Genomic DNA, 19,935 nt, shown 5'->3' on the forward strand with positions numbered 1-19,935 from the left:
TGTTCCCCACAAGGACTTGGGAGAATATTAAGATAAATCAAGCGAGGCGCATACGGCCTCATTTTCTTTTGCATAATGGGCAGAAATTTGAGGAAAACCGGAACATCCTGTTGCAGAAACTTTTTGCTGCTCTCAAAAACATTTGCCCAAATTCCAAAATTAACCAGAATAACTTGATTTGTATTTAGTGCTTGACCTGCAGAATTCATCACAGATGAAATGTGTCTCATTGTATCATTAGAAAAAGGGGACCACTTAAATATCTGTTTTGTTGCGGTCTCGAATTGTTTCCTTATTTTTCTACTCTCATGACGAACATCCTTTTGAAACTGTTTCAAAATGATGCTTCTCAGATACTCACTAACTCTCCTAAGGTGAGAATCGCCGATTATTGTTATATTAATTCTGTCATAACACCGTAAGAGGTCTTTATCAGACGTGAACTCAAATGGACAGCCATCAGACGATCCCCAATATAACTTCCCGCCATCATTCCACCAGCGTCCCATCATAAAATCGTCGAGGGTTTTAGAATTGCAAGAACTTTGCTTGTAATCTGTCTCCAACACTGCCCCTTTCTTTTCGGGGCATTTATTAAAAGTAGATATTACCTTGTTGATTCTATTTGGCCAGCATATCTTCTCCCAAAAGCGATGCACACCAATCCGTGGATGATGCTTGTATGCCTCAAAACCAGTATAGTCAAAATACACAGTGCCCTTGACACAGCCAGTAATTTTTGGACAAAGAGCGATATAACTGCCGTTGTAAAAGTCCGTCACTGGACACGTGAGTATTTCTCTTCCATGCAGTTCGATTCGAAACCCACTGCCTCCCAAAGAACTCTGTGGCGGCTTTTCTGAAGTGATAACGCTTTCCCTGATGAATACCACGAACTCGTTGTCGGAAATAGTGACGGCGATGGTATGGTTCACATTCGGGGACCTAGTCGCATCGCACACATGTTGATTTTCACAGTGATTCCAAAAATGCAACAATTGCTCGCTCTCTGATGGCCCATTCCTAATCCATAAGTTGCCATTTGTTCCTTTCATTAGGTCAAATTTACCATCATTCGCGTATTTTAATCTGACTGAGTTTTCGTCGATTTTTTGGAGATTTTTTTGTCGCGAATTTCTATCCAAACCAATCCCAAAGAGATGTAAATGTTGTCGATCAAAAATAAAAAGAATACCCACATATATTATTGTTGCAAGACATGCACATCCGATAATCAGGATAATCTTATGCAGTCCCATGTCTCAAACTTGACACATATATGTATGAACTCGATGGACGTTTGATTCCTGGAAGAAGGAGTGCATATCTCAGCGATGCCTGCCAGACTAATATCCCGTATACACTGTATGTACTAGATAGCAGAGAATGTCCTTGATTCAATATGCCAAATCTTAAAGAAGGACGGAAGTACATACGTTTTTTTTTTATGTAGTCCGACTGAGTAATTTTTTAATATTCGAGTCCCGGGAATCCCGTTTCCGAGCGATAGCCTGATGCGGTGTAATTGACGATAATGCAAAACAACACACCTGAACGCGACTGCATAACACTCGCTGAAACGGAAATGACGTAACCTGTTTGGTATACTCGCTTCACTGCTGAATGGTTTGAAGCGGTTTGTTTCTCATCATTCTAACTGAAACAAGTTGAAGAGAGGCAAAGGACGCTATTGTGTGGTGCATGGAGGCAACAGTACTAGTTGCTATATTGACGAAGTTTTGTTTCATTTCTTTCGGGTAAAAAATAGAAATTGAGAAGACAGTGGATCAATTTTGTTTGCGTGCCACGTAAAGATTTTGATCTGCGGTCGAAGACGATGCGGATATGTGAGAAACAATTTGAGATTCGCGCTACCTGATACAGTAACGACAATTGAAAAACATTGAAAAAGAAGAAGAAATGTAAATTTTTGCTGACAGAGATAGTTACGACCACTCGCCTGCATACCAAGATATTCATCATACAGAGGCACAAGGTATCATAGATTGTAATGAGAATTCAGTCTTCCATAAGTACTTCCATTACTTTTTTATTTATGATAAGTTTATATGATTTGAAACTAAATGATGACATTCAGTTTACCAGTAAAGGGCAGAAGCTGTGGAGATTTATTAAATCACTTGTTCAGATTTTCTTTTTACCTTACCTATATAGTTAACTTCTCTGCGTGCGAGCGTATTTTAATAGGAAAGATTTGAATTGTGTTACTAAGCCTGTCCACATATACGTAGAATGTTTTCTTATATTTTCAGATACTAGTAACAAGAGGGACCCAGCTGAAGGGAATGAAGGTCCAAGATCATTTGCTGTTCAGTCTAAGCCTAAACTTCAATGTAAAGGTGAGAAAGCTTCATTATAAATTATTTCATTTTGTGTGCTTTAACTTATGACAGTTGTATTTATTATTATTGTTATTGTTGCCACAGGTGTCCAGACAAACAGAAATGCAATATGTCATATGCAGAATATTCTGGTCACATCATGTATGCCTCTGACAAATCTCTTCAGCAGCACTCGCTCAGGATTTACATTGAATTGAGTTCATAACGGATTTGAATTACTTTATTTTAATCATTTTAATTACTTAAAAAGTACATCGTTTTAGGTTTTGTCCACTGACTGCTGACCGTTGAAGACCGTTGAAGAAAATTCAGTGACATACCTCTGGTGGGAATAGCCCCACCCCCTTTGACAGCACAGTACAGGAGACCACAATTTTGTGAGACTATGTCTCGATTTAACAAGTGAAGGGCAGCTCTTTTGCAAGCTTTGGAAATTTCTATGTATATTTGACTAAGAACCAAAATGTTATAGGGTCCACAGAGGCACCAAGGGAGAGATTATGTTCATAATTAATTTTGACACACTTCAGTATATGAAAGCAAAACATGAAAACATTTTACATGATATGAATATTTTATATGCATTTGTACTATGTGAAACGTAGAGTTCAAGCCTTAATTTATATGTCATGAAGTCTAAAATCATTGTGCAATAAACTAGAAAATGAAATGTGTATAATAAAGTACGTATACTGTGAGATAATCATATAAATTCAATTTGAACTTCTTTTATCTTATCCCATAATAGTAGTGTGGAAAAATGAAAAAAAAAACTGACTTAATATAATGGAAAAGCTGGACAAGATTTTACTATGAAGGTTTCTATCTGGCACTTGTGATAAATGTGCATATATATTTTTTATTCTTTGATGACTAACCATTTCTTTATACAAGATCAACTCTAGGTCACTTCAGTCCTCGTGCAAGTTAATGGAATAGAAGTAAATCCAAGTTAGGCAATTTTAACTCTGAGTGATGTCCACTTGATGTAAGCATGCTTCTAATCTTAATCAATGCACAAGCAGTTAGGGGGACCCTGCATTCTTTTCCCCCAAAAAAATCTGCACCGCCACACCACTTGGCAATAAGATATGTTAAGATACCCCTGTATTTCCTGAAAGAATATAATACAATTGCCCAGTAAGTTTCATGAAAATAAATGAAAACAAAATATTATATATTCCATTCGGGTGAATAAAAAGCAATGTAAACATTTCAATAAAATATAAGACGAAGATTTAGAGAATTTCAGGATTGTGCTGATGGTAGTATTGCTTGAGTAACTGATTGAATATGATTACATGTACCATGTGTCTGATTTACTGTATGATTTACTTGAATTACTACTTCCTGTGCTAAAAGTATGCGATTTCCAATGTATAGGGACTTAGACAGGCCTGATCAAATCCTGAGTGCATGGTGATAAAACAAACACCACCTTTCTACAAAAAATAAATAAATAAATAAAAAACACTGGTAAATTATGTAACACATGGCATATATGTATGTCAGACATGTAGACATACTTTACATAACTTATTTAATTCAAAATGTTACGTTTTGCTCCTATCCCTGAAGTATTTTGCATAATACTTCTAATGTTATATTACTCACCACTAAGGAAGTAAATATAGAACTTGTAAACTGGAAGTGACGCCAGTGGCACCGCCGTCTCCCTCGTCTTCAGAGTCTGACTGAAAGGGTTCAGATTTGTAAGGGAGTACCGACTGTGTCAAGCTTCAGACGCTTGCCGTGCTCGCCTCATTACTTTCATCATACTGCGTCGTCCAGACCATAGTCCGACACGTGAATCTCCCTACCAACTCGGTCGCAGACAGTGTACATGTAGGCCATACCCCTGACGTCACCTCGCAGTGGCCTCGATTTCGGCTATTTCCAGCCTTCCTCCAAACGAGCGGTTTTCACAGGTGAGAACCCGTACATTCAATGCGCTATAAATAGGTCACTAGTGTACGTATTGAAGTCGCGCTTTCGGCGAGTTGTATTTAAAAAAAATACACCATCGGACTACATAAAAAAACGTATGTACTTCCGTCCTTCTTTAAACATCCCGTCACGTGGTAGGCCAGCATGAGGAAAGAAAATACAGCAAATCCTCACACCTTGCACAACAACTAGGTACTGGTACATGTACATTGTTGATGAGAGGAGTTGGTAAGCCTAGATCAATTGTCATTTGTGAAATAAACTTACGTGACGACGACTACTTTGTATAAAATGAAAAACAAATATGCAAATATGAAAAGTTGCGCCACAGAAGTTTTATATGGAAGTGCAACACCTACTGGTACATTTTAGAATTGGTCATGAATCTTAATTCGAGCACCCGGGTTTGGGCCAGACTCCTAAAAATTAAACTTTTTTGCAAGAAGGCTACAGTTTTTACTTTAAAGAGAAGATATGAACCAATACCAACTTATCGTATCCTATTTTATCCACTGCGAGCGCGAGCAATGTCAATTTTCGGCATGCCATCTTTTAAACGTATTCAACTCTCTTTTAAAGCTGATTTAAACACATCGCTTGACATGGCCCTATAATAAATTCATAATTTTTGTTTTTCTATGAACTGACCACTGATTAACGAAAAAGTATGTCTCAACGCCACCTATTGGCCAAACTCCAATCTCTAAAGTCTTTTTTGTGACTGTGTGACAATGTGACGTTTGTAACATCTGAGCTCGGTTACTATAAATTTGCCGCAGGTGGTTTATTTTGCTGATTGATGCAAGGTGCCCAAAGCTCTAGATCCAATTTGTAATGTACCAGATTCTCTCGTATTAAAAAGGCGACTTTTCTAAAAGAAGGCTTGAAAGTAGAAAAGTATGTTGCCACATATCAGAATCTAGTCAATACTGTGGTTCGTTCCTCTTTTAAAATTGCCAGGTGAAAGGGGGATGTTTGACATACACGTTATTTTTAACAAAGAAAACATTAAGCAGGTGAAGAAATTTACTTTTAGTAAGAAAATAATTTCATCAATGAATTGATAAAAAATTACTATTTACATATTTATGAGGTATGTAAGATGCTGTGTATACACTTATCAAAAAAATAAATTTGACTCGCTTTACGAGTTAATGATGGTTAAAAATTGCTTGGAGTTTTTATACCTTTCACAGTTGCTCTGTAGACTTAGAAGTAAACTGTTGCCTATTTTCATTTGGATACTCAGACAACAGTATAGGCCATGTAGGCATTAATCTACTGCTCCTTTAACTAAAGAAACTCACTCTGTGCAGACAGAATTAAGAGCTACCCATTAGGGGTGCATGTAAAAAATCCTTGGGGAAATAAAAAGAAAATAGTTTTTCAGTACAGACTCCTTGTACCCACTGCACTCGTGAAAAGCAGCTGGTCTAATAACGAGATAGGAAAATGTAGTCATGATTTGAAGGTGGTGGTGGGGTTTGTGCTATTTTTATTTACTAAATTTGAAAGAAAAATCTGCAGTATACCATATGAAATGATGGCTATAAAAATCAACACAGTCTGCTAAGCTCTACTTAAACATAGATTTACATATATTTTTGTACATAATTTGCAAGTGATGTATTCTAATTACATGTATGTTAATGAGTGTGTTTGGAAGGTGCTTCATCATCATTGTGTGCCAATTGTCTTGTATTTGCTTATATGAAATGAAATGTGTGTGTTCTTTGTAAGTTCACGTTTTTTAAAGATATTTATTCATCTTAACGAGCCACTTGAGTGTTTGTTCACAGTACACGTAAATTACACAATTTCTTTTACCCTCCCCCTCTCTTTACTTCTTGTTTTAGATATGTTACATCATGAAAATAGTGCCGTCAATGGTTGCATGCATTTTTCCCTTATGCCTTACACATCAGCTTGAAAATTAAATGAGCGAGAGATTTCCCAATGTCATTTCTGTACAAGTCCGGGTTATTCATGGCACTTACTACATAAAAAGTGGTGGCTGTCACAAACTTCGTTCATTCTAGGATTGGCCACGTAAAAACCATCCACAATCTCAACACCGTTTTGCTGAAGTTGTCGAGTAAATATCTCATTAACAGCTGCCAACATGTAGTAGTTTGAGTCTTGTTCCCCACAGGGACTTGGGAGAATATTAAGATAAATCAGGCGTGGTGCACGTGGCTTCATTTTCTTTTGTAAATTGGATAGAAATTTGAGGAAAACCGGAACATCCTGTTGCAGAAACTTTTTGCTGCTCTCAAAAACATTTGCCCAAATTCCAAAATTAACCAGAATAACTTGATTTGTATTTTGTGCTCGACCTGCAGAATTCATCACAGATGAAATGTTTTTAATTGTATCATTTGAAAAAGGGGACCACTTAAAATATCTGTTTTGTTGCGGTCTCGAATTGTTTCCTTATTTGTCTACTCTCATGACGATCATCTTTTTGAAACTGTGATGCTTCTTAGATACTCACTAACTTCTAAGATACTCACTTTCTGAAGTGATAACGCTTTCCCTGATGAATACCACCAACTCGTTTTCGGAAATAGTGACGGCGATGGTATGATTTACATTCGGGGACCTAGTTGCATTGCACACATGTTGATTTTCACAGTGATTCCAAAAATGAAATAATTGCTCGCTCTCTGATGGCCCATTCCTAATCCATAAGTTACCATTTGTTCCGTTCACGAGGTTATATTTTCCACCATTCACGTACATTAGTCTGGCTGAGGATTCTTCGTCGTTTTGAAGATATTTTCTCCGGGCATTTCTTGCCAAATCCTTCTTAAAGAGACCAAGATACTGTTGATCCGAAAATAAAAGTCGAGTGCTCAAGCACACAATGAATACCGTGATACACGTACTTGTACATCCGATAACCAACAAAATCCCATTTAGTTCCATAATTCAAACTCAGTCAGTAATTTTCCTGGATAGAAGTATAATTCATGCAGTGATGCCAAAGATCACATCTCTTCACTTGGAACATATACAAGTAGATGACTATATGTCTTCACTTGGAACATATGCACGTACATGTAGAAGGCTATATGTTTTCACTTGGTATATAGATGAAAATTCTTTGGGCAAACTCCTCCCACTATAGTACCAACTATGACGAACGAGTCTATATTGAGTCAAAGACTGTGGCGCCTGCAGCTTTTTAGAAAATTTATACACAGTTCTTAGCCAAAGATACACGTTAAACCTGAGTATTACGCAATTTTCATTTATCTCCGTCTTCATCTTAGTCCGGAGGTGGTTTACTCATAATGAATAGGAGGAGATAAATGATTTCAGATTGGAGATTCTACAATCAAAAAGGTTATTGAAAGGACAAGGAAGGGATTATATTAGTATTTCCAGGTGCTAATGCAAAAGTGGATTTCGACGTAGTAAAAAGTACAGTGAACTCTGATGACAAAGAGATACATGTACGTACGTATAACCCCGTAATGGTAATGATCAAGATATGATATATGGCTGCCTTAACTCCGTGTTTGGACAGATAGGGTAAAAATAAGAAAGTACTGCTTGGGATGAACGAAAGGAAATCTTTGATAGAGATTATCTATAATCGGCAGAAGAAATAGATTGGTCACGTTATGAAACCTCATGAATTGTTGGGGGGGGGGGGGGGTCTTTGAAGGCAGGTTAAATAGGAAAAGACGCTGTGGAAGAAAGAGAATGACAATGCTCGACCACTGGCATAAGAATTAAGAAAGAAAGTTGTTGTGAGATCAAACGAAGGGCTGACGATCGAGAGGGACGCTGAACCTGCCTCACGGCAGACAACAATAACAAAAAGAAGGTGGCAATGCACGTGTGAGCCTACATGTTGAATTCTCGGTCGATACTGTTTTTATCTGTAAATTAATGCTGTCAACCCAGGGTTACGCAAAGCCTGTTGCGGCTTTTCTGTAGTGAGTACGCTTTCCCTGATGAATACCACCAACTCATTGTCGGAAATAGTGACGGCGATGGTATGGTTCACATTCGGGGACCGAGTCGCATTGCACACATGTTGATTTTCACAGTGATTCCAAAAATAAAACAATTGCTCGCTCTCTGATGGCCCATTCCTAATCCATTAGTTACCATTTGTTCCGTTCATGAGGTTGTATTTTCCACCATTCACATACATTAGTCTGGCTGAGGTTTCCTCGTTGTGTTGAAGATATTTTCTCCGGGCATTTCTTGCCAAATCCTTTTTAAATGGACCAATATATTGTTGATCCAAAAATAAAAGTCTAGTGCCCATGCACACAATGAGTACCGTGATACATGCACTTGTACATCCGATAACCATCAAAATCTTATTAAGTTCCATAACTCAATCTTTTCTGCCTTGTTTTTAGTCAGATTGCATGTATAACATCCATTAATAGAGACTTAAGAGAGATTATGTATGAAATGTCTGTTATTGGTGAATTCAGTCAGATTGTGCGTGTAAGGTCCATGAATTATGACTGAGCCCTGAGTGACTGAATATTTGAATATTAAATATTTGATTTGTACACGGGCATTTTATTTTTACACATTTAACATGAAAGTCAATGTAATCCGCCATGGTATTTCTGTAGTGGCTCCCCAATTCCCCGTTATAAGGACGAAGTGCCCAACTGACTGACTGACTGTAAGAATTTCAATAAGAATGTAGTTTTTACTTTGTGTAAATTGCCTTGGAAATCTCCTTTGGAAATAGTGATCATTCCAGCTAGATCACCAGTATATTTTTTGAAAATTGAACTTCAGGGAGTACTTTGTGTAATGCCTCTCATATGCAACTGTGTGAAGCTTAAAGTTGATTTTTTCAAACTAACAGATGCTTGTAAGGGATGCTTGCAAAAGTCCTTGGGGGGAAAAACATGAGAAAATAGATTTCAGTCCTTGTGCCCACTGGTCTCGTAAAATGCAGCGGGTCTAATACAGACATGGAAAAATGTAGAAAAAGTCTTGATATGATTGGAAGGTGATGGTGTTTGTGCTATTTTCATTTACTAAATATTAAAAAAATCTGCAGTGTAACATATACAGTGATCGCTATAAAAATCAACACAGCCTCCTAAGCTCTACTTAAACGTAAATTTACGTGCATTTTTGTACATAATTTGCAAGGGATGTATTTTATATTAATTACACGTTTGTGAATGAGAGTGTGGAAGGTGCTTTGTCAATATTGTGTAGCAAAGTTATTTGCATGAAATGGCATTTAAAAACCATGTGTGTGTGTTCACTTTGCAAGTTCACTTTTTAAAGACATTTCCTCATCTAAACGAGCAACTCACGCGTATCACAATGTCAAGCTTGGATAATCGCAGTACGCATCTACCTCAATTTTTTACCCTCTCCCTCTATTTATTTCCAGTTTTAGATTTGTACTATCATAAAAAATGAAATGCCATCATTGGTTGCATGCATTTTTCCTTATGGCTTACACATCGGCTTGAACATTAAATAAGCAAGTGTCTTCCCAACGTCATTTCTGTACAGTCTGGATTACTTATGACCTTATTACATAGGATATGCTGGCTGTCAAAAACTTCGTTCATTCTAGGATTGGCGACGTAAAAACCATCCACGCATCGCATGTGGGTTCACTTTCTTTTGCAAAGTGGATAGAAATTTGAGAAAAACGGGAACATACTGTTGCAGAAACTTTTTGCTGCTCTCAAAACGTTTGCCCAAATTCCTAAATTTACCAGAATAACTTGATTTTTATTGTGTGCTTGACCTGTAGAATTCATCACAGATGTGATGCGTTTAATTGGATTATTAGTGAACGGGGACCACTTAATTATCCGTTTTGTTGCGGTCTCGACGATCATCTTGCTTCAAAACAAAGTTTCTCAGATGTTTTGAAAATATTTTTGTCGTGAATCTCTCCAAATCAATCCCAAAGAGACCAAAATGTTGTCGATTCAAAATAAAAATAATTCCTACGTATATAACTATTGCAACACATGCGCATCCAATAATCGGGATAATCTTATGCAGTCCCATGTCTCAAACTTGACATATACTTGTATGAACTCGATGGATGTTTGATTCCTGGGTGAAGTAGAGTATTTCACAGCGATGCCTTCCAGCTTGGTTACTTTAAATTTGCCGCAGTCTGCCTGCTCCCTTTGATTTCAATTTATAAATCATCTAAAACTAAACCGGAATGTCAACTTGTATCCGTTTTAAATAATGATTTATTTATTATTAGAATCTGATGCACGATGAGTCAATGAACATAAAGGACGAGAAAAAAATCTCGATTTTTTATTTTTTGCCAGTTTCACCCTTGAATAAAATTGAACACCGTCGGTGATATTAAAGGTATATTATCCGCATTTTAAATATATCACAAAGATATGCTTTCTATTTCTACATAACCTGCAAAGCAGCAGGGAAATAGTATTTTTCCAAGAAAATTTACAGTGATAAAAATATCACGAATAGAATACCTTATACACTCTTGCCCAAAATGGTTGGTGCACGGAAATTTTGGGATGCATATCGCCCTGTTTCTTTCATTATTATTGATATTACCAAATTAATACTGTTTATATTGTTAAATATGTGAAGCTGGAGGATTGGTTAAGTCAAGGAGAAACAACCAATGCAAATGTGAAAAAAGCGTTAATTTATTTAGGTTTTTTTTTCTCATGCCCCCAAAAAGATTATTTTTTAACATAACAGTACCAAGTGAAAAATTAAACATAAATTTATACTGTGATTGACAATTAATATGAAATTAGGGGAAATTGTCAAGAAACATCTTCAGAGTTCATTATTAATCTCAATAGCGGGTATGCCCACCCCAAGCTTGGATAATGGCCGCCAAACGGCGTGGCATACTGTGAACTAGAGTCACAACACTTTGGAGAGGAATTCTGGTCCATTCATCTTGAAGGGCATCTCGCAGTTCATCTAGATTTGCAGGGGGAGGGTTTCTCCTCTGAATAGCACGACCAAGTTCGTCCCACATGTGCTCAATTGGGTTTGCATCTGGGCTTCTTGCTGGCTGTGGCATCAGCTGAATGTTGTTTTGTCGGATAAGCTATTGTTTCCTGGATATTTTCAGTTAACAGCCTCCCCCCAGGGAGCCTACGCACTCTCATAGCTGGAGGAGGTGGTTCTGTACAAGTTTTGGGGTGCCATTTGCAGAAAGGGCATTTGCCCATTGCTTCCTCTGGATGAAAACCTTAACACTGCCAGATACAGAGACATTCTCCAGGAGAACCTGGAGCCGTTCGCAAGAGGGATATACAGAGACAATTTTAGATTGCAACATGACAATGCAACTCAACACACAGCCCGCTTAATTGCATCACCAGAGTGTCATAGAAAGCGTCACCTACCGCCATACAAGAATGTATCTTTCATATCCAGGACACTGTGATCAAATGTAAAAGTCTCGCAAGTTTCTCCTTGACTCCCTCTACAGCCGCCACTGCGTTAGCTGCTACCAAGTGCTCTGTACCGTACTAGTGCATGTACATGTGATGAATGTCACTGTGGGATATTACCAACGGACTATATGAACGTAAGCATTTACTAGCGGGCAATACACTTACAGTGTACAATGGTTTTTAAATATGAAAGTTATCCCAGGGCCGTAGCCTGACCAAAATGCCAGGGGGGCAGTAAGCGGACACGAGGGGGCGAAGCCCCCGAGGGGGGAGGGTGTAGGAGGGGGATGAATGTCTAGTGGCCATGAGTGCATTTTCTCACAGAATTGACACCAACTTGTGACAGCCCCCCCCCCCGCCCCCCCCCCCCCTTCCCCCGGAGGCTATGACCCTGGTGATTGTCATCTTGGATATAAATTGGTTTCCCATTCCCTACCGACTTACATGTACTTGCATGGCCTGTGTTGGTTGATACCTCAAATCATGGCTATCATCACAAAATATATGTATTTCCCTGTTATAGCTTACACATCAGCTTGAATATTAAATGAGAAATTGTCAATCCAATTTCATTTCTGTACAAGTCCGGGTTATTCATGGACTTACTGCAAAGAAAGTGGTGGCTGTCACAAACGTCAGTCATTCTAGGATTGGCCACGTAAAAACCATCCACAATCTCAACACCGTATCGCTGAAGTTGTCGAGTAAATATCTCATTAACAGCCGCCAACATGTAATAGTTTGAGTCTTGTTCCCCACAGGGACTTGGGAGAATATTAAGATAAATCAGGCGTGGTGCACGTGGCTTCATTTTCTTTTGTAAAGTGGATAGAAATTTGAGGAAAACCGGAACATCCTGTTGCAGAAACTTTTTGCTGCTCTCAAAAACATTTGCCCAAATTCCAACATTTAACAGAATAACTTGATTTGTATTTTGAGATCGATTTTGAGAGTTCGCCACAGATGAAATATGTGCTGGCATTTCTTTGGCGTATGGGGACCACCTGAATATCCGTTTTGCTGCTCGAGACTGTTTCAAAATGATGCTTCTTAGATACTCACTAAATCTCCTAACATGAGAATCGCCCACTATTGTTAAATCAATTCTGTCATAACACCGTAGAAGCTCTTTATAAGACATGAGTTCAAATGGACAGCCATCAGACGATCCCCAGTATAACTTCCCCCTATCATTCCACCAGCGTCCCATCATGAATTCATCCAGCGTTTTAGACTTGCAAAAACCTGACTTGTTATTTGTTCTCAGACCTGTTCTTGTTTTGTCGGGGCATATTTCAAAAATACGTATCACCTTGTGGATTTTTCTTGGCCAACATAAATCCTCAAACCGCATATGCTTCTTAGGCCGTTGGTGATGCCTGTATGCTTCAAATCCAGTATAGTCAAAATACACTGTGCCTTTGACACAGCCAGTAATTTTTGGACAAATAGCGATATAAGTGCCGTTGTAAAAGTCCGTCACTGGACACGTGAGTATTTCTCTTCCATGCAGTTCGATTCGAAACCCGCTGCCTCCCAAAGAACTCTGTGGCGGCTTTTCTGAAGTGATAACGCTTTCCCTGATGAATACCACCAACTCGTTGTCGGAAATAGTGACGGTGATGGTATGATTCACATTCGGGGACCTAGTTGCATTGCACACATGTTGATTTTCACAGTGATTCCAAAAATGCAATAATTGCTCGCTCTCTGATGGCCCATTCCTAATCCATAAGTTACCATTTGTTCCGTTCATGAGGTTATATTTTCCACCATTCACGTACATTAGTCTGGCTGAGGATTCTTCGTCGTTTTGAAGATATTTTCTCCGGGCATTTCTTGCCAAATCCTTCTTAAAGAGACCAAGATACTGTTGATCCGAAAATAAAAGTCGAGTGCCCAAGCAAACAATGAATGCCGTGATACACGTACTTGTACATCCGATAACCAACAAAATCCTATTTAGTTCCATAATTCAAACTCAGTAATTTTCCTGGATTGAAGTATAATTCATGCAGTGATGCCAAAGATCACATCTCTTCACTTGGAACATATACAAGTAGATGACTATATGTCTTCACTTGGAACATATACACGTACAAGTAGATGACTATATGTCTTCACTTGGAACATATACACGTACAAGTAGAAAGCTATAAGTCTTCACTTGGAACATATGCACGTACATGTAGAAGGCTATATGTCTTCACTTGGTACATAGATGAAAATTCTTTGGGCAAACTCCTCCCACTATAGTACCAACTATGACGAACGAGTCTATATTGAGTCAAAGACTGTGGCGCCTGCAGCTTTTTAGAAAATTTATACACAGTTCTTAGCCAAAGATACACGTTAAACCTGAGTATTACGCAATTTTCATTTATCTCCGTCTTCATCTTAGTCCGGAGGTGGTTTATGGAACACTCATAATGAATAGGAGGAGATAAATAATTTCAGATTGGACGTTCTACAATCAAAAAGGTTACTAAAAGGACAAGGAAGGGATTAGTATTTCCAGGTGCTAATGCAAAAGTGGAGCTCGACATAGTAAAAAGTACAGTGAATTCTGATGACAAAGAGATATATGTACGTACGTATAACCCCGTATTGATAATGTTCAAGATATGATATATGGCTGCCTTAACTCCGTGTTTGGACAGATAGGGTAGAAATAAGAAAGTACTGCTTGGGATGAACGAAAGGAAATCTTTGATAGAGATTATCTATAATCGGCAGAAGAAATAGATTGGTCACGTTATGAAACCTCATGAACTGTTGGGGGGGGGGGGGGGTCTTTGAAGGCAGGTTTAATAGGAAAAGACGCTGTGGAAGAAAGAGAATGACAATGCTCGACCACTGGCATAAGAATTAAGAAAGAAAGTTGTTGTGAGATCAAACGAAGGGCTGACGATCGAGAGGGACGCTGACAACAACAACAACAAAAAGAAGGTGGCAATGCACGTGTGGGTCTACATGTTGAATTCTCGGTCGATACTGTTTTTATCTGTAAATTAATGCTGTCAACCCAGGGTTACATGTCAACCAGAAAAGCTTCACCGATGTTTTCATTTAAGATGCACAACGTTAACATCAGTGGGCATACAGCTATAGCTAGCCGCCAGCTACAGTACATATGTCAGTTGGCCAGACGGAAATTGTCCCCGGGGGCCCACTTCATTTGCCCAGCTGACAAATGTTGGCAAGCCGGCGATGAATGACCCCGCGGCTATAATTCTATGCTATGAACTGTCTCTTTGGCGATAATTCATTTGACTAATAAAAGCACCTAGTGCGCAAACAGCCGCGAAAGCAACTCGGTTCTCGTCGTTATTTTTAAAGCATTAGTTAGTTAGTAAATTTATTGATTTAACGAATACCATCAAAATCTAGCCCATTCCTAACCTATCTTGGAAATTCCACATTTTCATAACATTTTGCATTATATTGTAAACAGACGGACAAATAATCAAATTTAATTAACCATCATTTAAACGTCAGATATCCACCAAAATCTCATCACTTTTGAGTTTATTCCAGATCTATTGTATAACTTTCAACAAAATCCAGTCCTTAATATTTGAGTTACGCTTATGACAAACAGAAAAACAATATATTAATGGCTTTTATTGACACAATTATACAATCATTAAATTACGTTGCAAGATCATCACTGTATACATAGATCAACAACCAGTTGAAGAAAACATTATAACATGCCTCGGATTTGAAGAAATTAAAAAAAGCAGGAACTTTAAGAAATACGTCGATCATGAGAATGCAAAATATCCAACAAAGTAGCAGGTGTTAAGCGTGAAACACTGTAGAAAGTCACTGAAATATGAAACTGTGCGCAGGCACTGTACTGACACCTATAATGCGCATAACGCGAGAGATGCTAACCATGTTAAAACGTCAAAGTGGAGGCAATATAATTCACTGGTATATCAAAATCACAGTAAATCTATTTAGAGGTATTCCTTAACAACTTTGATAAAGTATGGTAAAAGATGATAAGGTTGACTCAAGTTGTAATTTAAGTAATATAGTAAATAGCTATGGAGCAATAAATGGATTATTAGAATGCAAACAATTACACTGGCATTGCTCCAGCTAATGCTACCGCAAAGATGCTTTCAAACTTTGGTATTACTAACTCCCTTCTAGAATTCATTAACCGGATGGGTTCTTCGTGCATTTTGGCAAAGGTCCGTTTGTTCTTCTCGAGAAGCAGTTTAAAAGTTGGGTTTTCCACACGTGCGTACATGTCAACCTCGGAACCCTCTGGGATGTAGGTGAGGAGAGATCTCAGAAGAAGAATCATGGCGTCATTTGTGTCTGCATATAATGGTGAAATGAAAAACGTTTCTGGCGCTGAGCGAGCGACGCCATACCCAATTACTTCATCGTTGTCTCCAAGAGCCGCCAGTGCGATGGCGGTAGGTTTTGCCAACCAAAACTGGATGGTTCGGGGTCTTGAAAATGTACAGACGGATTTATCGTATCTTCCCAAGGCTTCAGCATTGACGTCACTGGCTGGAACGATTCGGATTGGTTTTGTGCCTGTAAATAGAGGAAAATTGGATCTGGTTTCGGATTACCGTTACTGGACGAAACGTATTTTTGGTGTCACTGCTGAATAAGATCACCTGCGTGTAATCTGTCCTATGACAAAAACAGTCTTTATAATATGTACGGTCTTTTAATAGACTAAGACATGAACAATCAAGAAAGTTATTTGCAAAAACGTACATAACATACCCACCGAATATATATTTAAAATTACTCCGACCAATTTAATTCTTTTAAACTAGATACTTTTTAAAATGCACATCTGATTACATCTGCATTTAAATATCAGTCCTCCCCCCCCCCCCCCCCCCCCAACAATGCTTCTGGAACTAAAACAGTTTTTTTTAATCAATGCAACAATAAAAATCATGAAACCCCAGGACTTCATTTTATATTGTCATCCCCCAAGGGTCAACAGAGAATCATTATACACTCTTGCCCAAAATGGTTGGTACACAGAAATTTTGGGATGTATATCGCCCTGTTTCTTTCATTATTATTAATATTACCAAATTAATACTGTTTATATTGTTAAATCTGTGAAGCTGGAGGATTGGTAAAGTCAAGGAGAAACAACCAATGCAAATGTGAAAAAAAGCGTTAATTTATTTAGGTTTTTTTTCTCATGCCCCCCACTAGAGTACTTTTTTACATAACAGTACTAAGTGAAAAATTAAACATAAATTTATACTGTGATTGACAATTAATATGAAATTAGGGGACATTGTCAAGAAACATCTTCAGAGTGTACTATTAATCTAAATAGCGGGTATGCCCACCCCGAGCTTGGATAATGGCCGCCAGACGGCGTGGCATATTGTGAACTAGAGTTACAGCTCTTTGGAGAGGAATTCTTGTCCATTCATCTTGAAGGGCATCTCGCAGTTCATCTAGATTTGCAGGGGGAGGGTTTCTCCTCTAAATAGCACGACCAAGTTCGTCCCACATGTGCTCAATTGGGTTTGCATCTGGGCTTCTTGCTGGCTGTGGCATCAGCTGAATGTTGTTTTGACGGATATAGTCTGCAATTAAGCAGGCTGTGTGGGGAGTTGCACTGTCATGTTGCAATCTAAAATTGTCTCTGTATATCCCTCTTGCGAACGGCTTCAGGTTCTGCTGGAGAATGTCTGTGTATCTGGCAGCGTTAAGGTTTTCATCCAGACGAAGCAATGGGCAAATACCGTTGCTGCAAATAGCACCCCAAACAGGTACAGAACCACCTCCTCCAGCTATTGTTTCCTGGATATTTTCAGTTAACAGCCTCTCCCCAGGGAGCCTACGCACTCTCATAGCTGGAGGAGGTGGTTCTGTACATGGTTCTGAAAATATCCAGGAAACAATAGCTTATCCGACAAAACAACATTCAGCTGATGCCACAGCCAGCAAGAAGCCCAGATGCAAACCCAATTGAGCACATGTGGGACGAACTTGGTCGTGCTATTCAGAGGAGAAACCCTCCCCCTGCAAATCTAGATGAACTGCGAGATGCCCTTCAAGATGAATGGACCAGAATTCCTCTCCAAAGAGCTGTAACTCTAGTTCACAATATGCCACGCCGTCTGGCGGCCATTATCCAAGCTCGGGGTGGGCATACCCGCTACTTAGATTAACAGTAAACTCTGAAGATGTTTCTTCACAATGTCCCCTAATTTCATATTAATTGTCAATCACAGTATAAATTTATGTTTAATTTTTCACTTAGTACTGTTATGTAAAAAAGTACTCTAGTGGGGGGCATGAGAAAAAAAAACCTAAATAAATTAACACTTTTTTCACATTTGCATTGGTTGTTTCTCCTTGACTTTACCAATCCTCCAGCTTCACATATTTAACAATATAAACAGTATTAATTTGATGATATCAATAATAATGAAAGAAACAGGGTGATATGTATCCCAAAATGTGCGTGTACCAACCATTTTGGGCAAGAGTGTATATTAAATACACCTACAAGCACCCGCTGGACATTCTGGGGACAGTGTTGTAAGGTCCAGTTTTCCTCGGCAGTAGTATAAACGACAATAATTTCCAGTGCTCAACTGCATCCCAACTTTAATATTTACGGCTATCCTAGGTACCAAGGACCACAGTATAAGGTTCCGCTCCCCTATAATACTCTGGACACGGGCTGCTATTTGCTTGGCTGGAACCAATCAGAATCCATGCATACATATAGTACTATACATTTACACACATATATATATATACATAAACAGACGTAAGAAGATTACCAGCTTAAATAAGCAGGTATAAAAATACCACACGTTTGCCGCTGACCCATTTAGATATGTGTGCATAATCCTTGCTTAATACAGATAGATAACCGCACACTGCATATTTCAATGTAAATTACCTCCGCCAAGGAGGTGACACGTTTGCATTTGGTTCAGTTTGTCTCTCTGTTAGCAACATTATGCAAATAGCTCTGGACGGATTTTGATGAAATTTTCAGGACAGCTAGGTCATAAATGGGCTGAATTAAATGTAATTTGGTTTTAGTGATGGTCCATTGATTAATAAATAGTTGATTATTAATAAATTATTTGTCTTGGCGGAAGCCTGTGCTCCCTAAGTGCTTTTCGAGCTTGATTATATTTTTTAAAAGAAAAAGTTTTAAAAACAACCTACTCTATGCAGGCTACCCACCAACAGTCTTTCCTCGATATTCAGATTTTACAACGAAAAACCCAACGGACGCAGTCTCGTGGTCTAGTATGAAGACGACACGAGCACCTGGATAATGCAAATGATAAGTTATTCGTCTGTTTTCAACGGAAATTGTGTTCTAGTACTCAAAGACCCGAAGTGCTATATACTTAGATATAGAATGCTTAAATAAGATATACTTCTTATACTAAATTTAAAGTGGTCATTTGTTTTAGTAAATTTTCTCTGGAATCAAGATTTTTAAGAACTTTGTTGAAATTATTAATGCTATTGTGAAAGTCTTCATGTAAATTTTTGACTTTGAAAAAAATATAAATAATAACAATAATGCTTTTATCGGCATTAAGTAGTAGTAGTAGTAGTGGTAGTAGCAGTAGTAATGTTACTTTCTTATCATTTTTAAGTAGAATACCCGATAAATTTAGCTACCTCTTTTGAAGGCGTTCACAGAACATCGGACTTCAAGACAGTTTTCATGGCTCCTGAACGAAACCTGACACAGAGAGACAGAAAGAGAGAGAGTGCCCTTACCAATAACCCTTCCTTTCAGGTCTGCAACTAGGAACTGTCCGCCTTCTTCAACGATTTTCAACAAAGTGGCGATAGTGTCTTGACTTATATTCCATTGCACTTCCTTCGTGAGGTTGAAGATCCCAGTTACATCGTTCATTTGAGCTTGTCTTATGACAACTTCAGACGTCCAGTCGTGCTCCAATTTTGGGGTTTCGTCAGCCATTCTGTAATCTGTATATTATAAAACTTCAAATCAAAGGACGGCGATGACCCAGATCTGTACACCGTAACCTTACACTGCTATGGCGCAACTATCTGTCGCTATTTTATTTATGCAGGAATTTTTAAGATAACTTACACAGCCGCAAAACTAATAAACACGTGTTATAATGCACGTACATTTTACAGCCTCAGTGTTGATTTAAATAAGATCGTGAACTAGAGCTATTTAT

The 19,935-nt window shown here is 38.4% G+C and overlaps 1 protein-coding gene and 2 long non-coding RNA genes across 6 annotated transcripts; 1 reads left to right on the plus strand and 2 right to left on the minus strand.

Annotated features, from left to right (window-relative positions):
* The first annotated feature begins 1,591 nt into the window (after positions 1–1,591).
* On the plus strand, positions 1,592–2,796 carry LOC106165572 (uncharacterized). Its single transcript, XR_001238721.3, has 3 exons — positions 1,592–1,996; positions 2,274–2,360; positions 2,627–2,796. It is a non-coding gene; the product is annotated as an uncharacterized LOC106165572 (long non-coding RNA).
* A 539-nt stretch (positions 2,797–3,335) lies between these two features.
* LOC106165566 (uncharacterized) lies at positions 3,336–4,684 on the minus strand. Of its 2 annotated transcripts, none has more exons than XR_001238720.3 (3): positions 3,978–4,676; positions 3,699–3,805; positions 3,336–3,477 (listed from the first exon to the last, which is right to left on the minus strand). It is a non-coding gene; the product is annotated as an uncharacterized LOC106165566 (long non-coding RNA). The 2 variants fall into 2 exon arrangements; XR_015334468.1 differs by having other exon boundaries at positions 3,340–3,477; positions 3,671–3,805; positions 3,978–4,684.
* A 10,656-nt stretch (positions 4,685–15,340) lies between these two features.
* On the minus strand, positions 15,341–19,914 carry LOC106165530 (uncharacterized). 3 transcript variants are annotated; one of them, XM_013543741.2, is made up of 4 exons: positions 19,502–19,901; positions 18,950–19,036; positions 18,255–18,446; positions 15,341–16,294 (listed from the first exon to the last, which is right to left on the minus strand). In XM_013543741.2, exons 1-4 carry the CDS (start codon positions 19,704–19,706, stop codon positions 15,825–15,827), a joined length of 954 nt encoding a protein of 317 aa, XP_013399195.1. In that variant the 5' UTR covers positions 19,707–19,901; the 3' UTR covers positions 15,341–15,824. The 3 variants fall into 3 exon arrangements, with proteins under 3 accessions (XP_013399195.1, XP_013399212.1, XP_013399221.1); XM_013543758.2 differs by having other exon boundaries at positions 18,261–18,446; positions 19,502–19,894; XM_013543767.2 differs by lacking the exon at positions 18,950–19,036 and having other exon boundaries at positions 19,502–19,914.
* Between the last annotated feature and the right edge of the window lie 21 nt (positions 19,915–19,935).

The sequence above is a fragment of the Lingula anatina genome, chromosome 5 (genome assembly GCF_051362555.1).
Source record: "Lingula anatina isolate TDL-2025a chromosome 5, LinAna3.0, whole genome shotgun sequence".
In the NCBI taxonomy this organism is placed as follows: Eukaryota; Metazoa; Brachiopoda; class Lingulata; order Lingulida; family Lingulidae; genus Lingula; species Lingula anatina.

What these genes read in the sequence shown, in the direction of transcription:
- LOC106165530 (XM_013543741.2), bottom strand. Translation starts at nt 19,706, where the DNA reads ATGGCTGACGAAACCCCAAAATTGGAGCACGACTGGACGTCTGAAGTT. An exon ending in CCTGAAAGGAAGGGTTATTG is followed by an intron (nt 19,037 to 19,501) that starts GTAAGGGCACTC and finishes TGCATTATCCAG; the next exon opens with GTGCTCGTGTCGTCTTCATA. An exon ending in ATATCGAGGAAAGACTGTTG is followed by an intron (nt 18,447 to 18,949) that starts GTGGGTAGCCTG and finishes GATTGGTTCCAG; the next exon opens with CCAAGCAAATAGCAGCCCGT.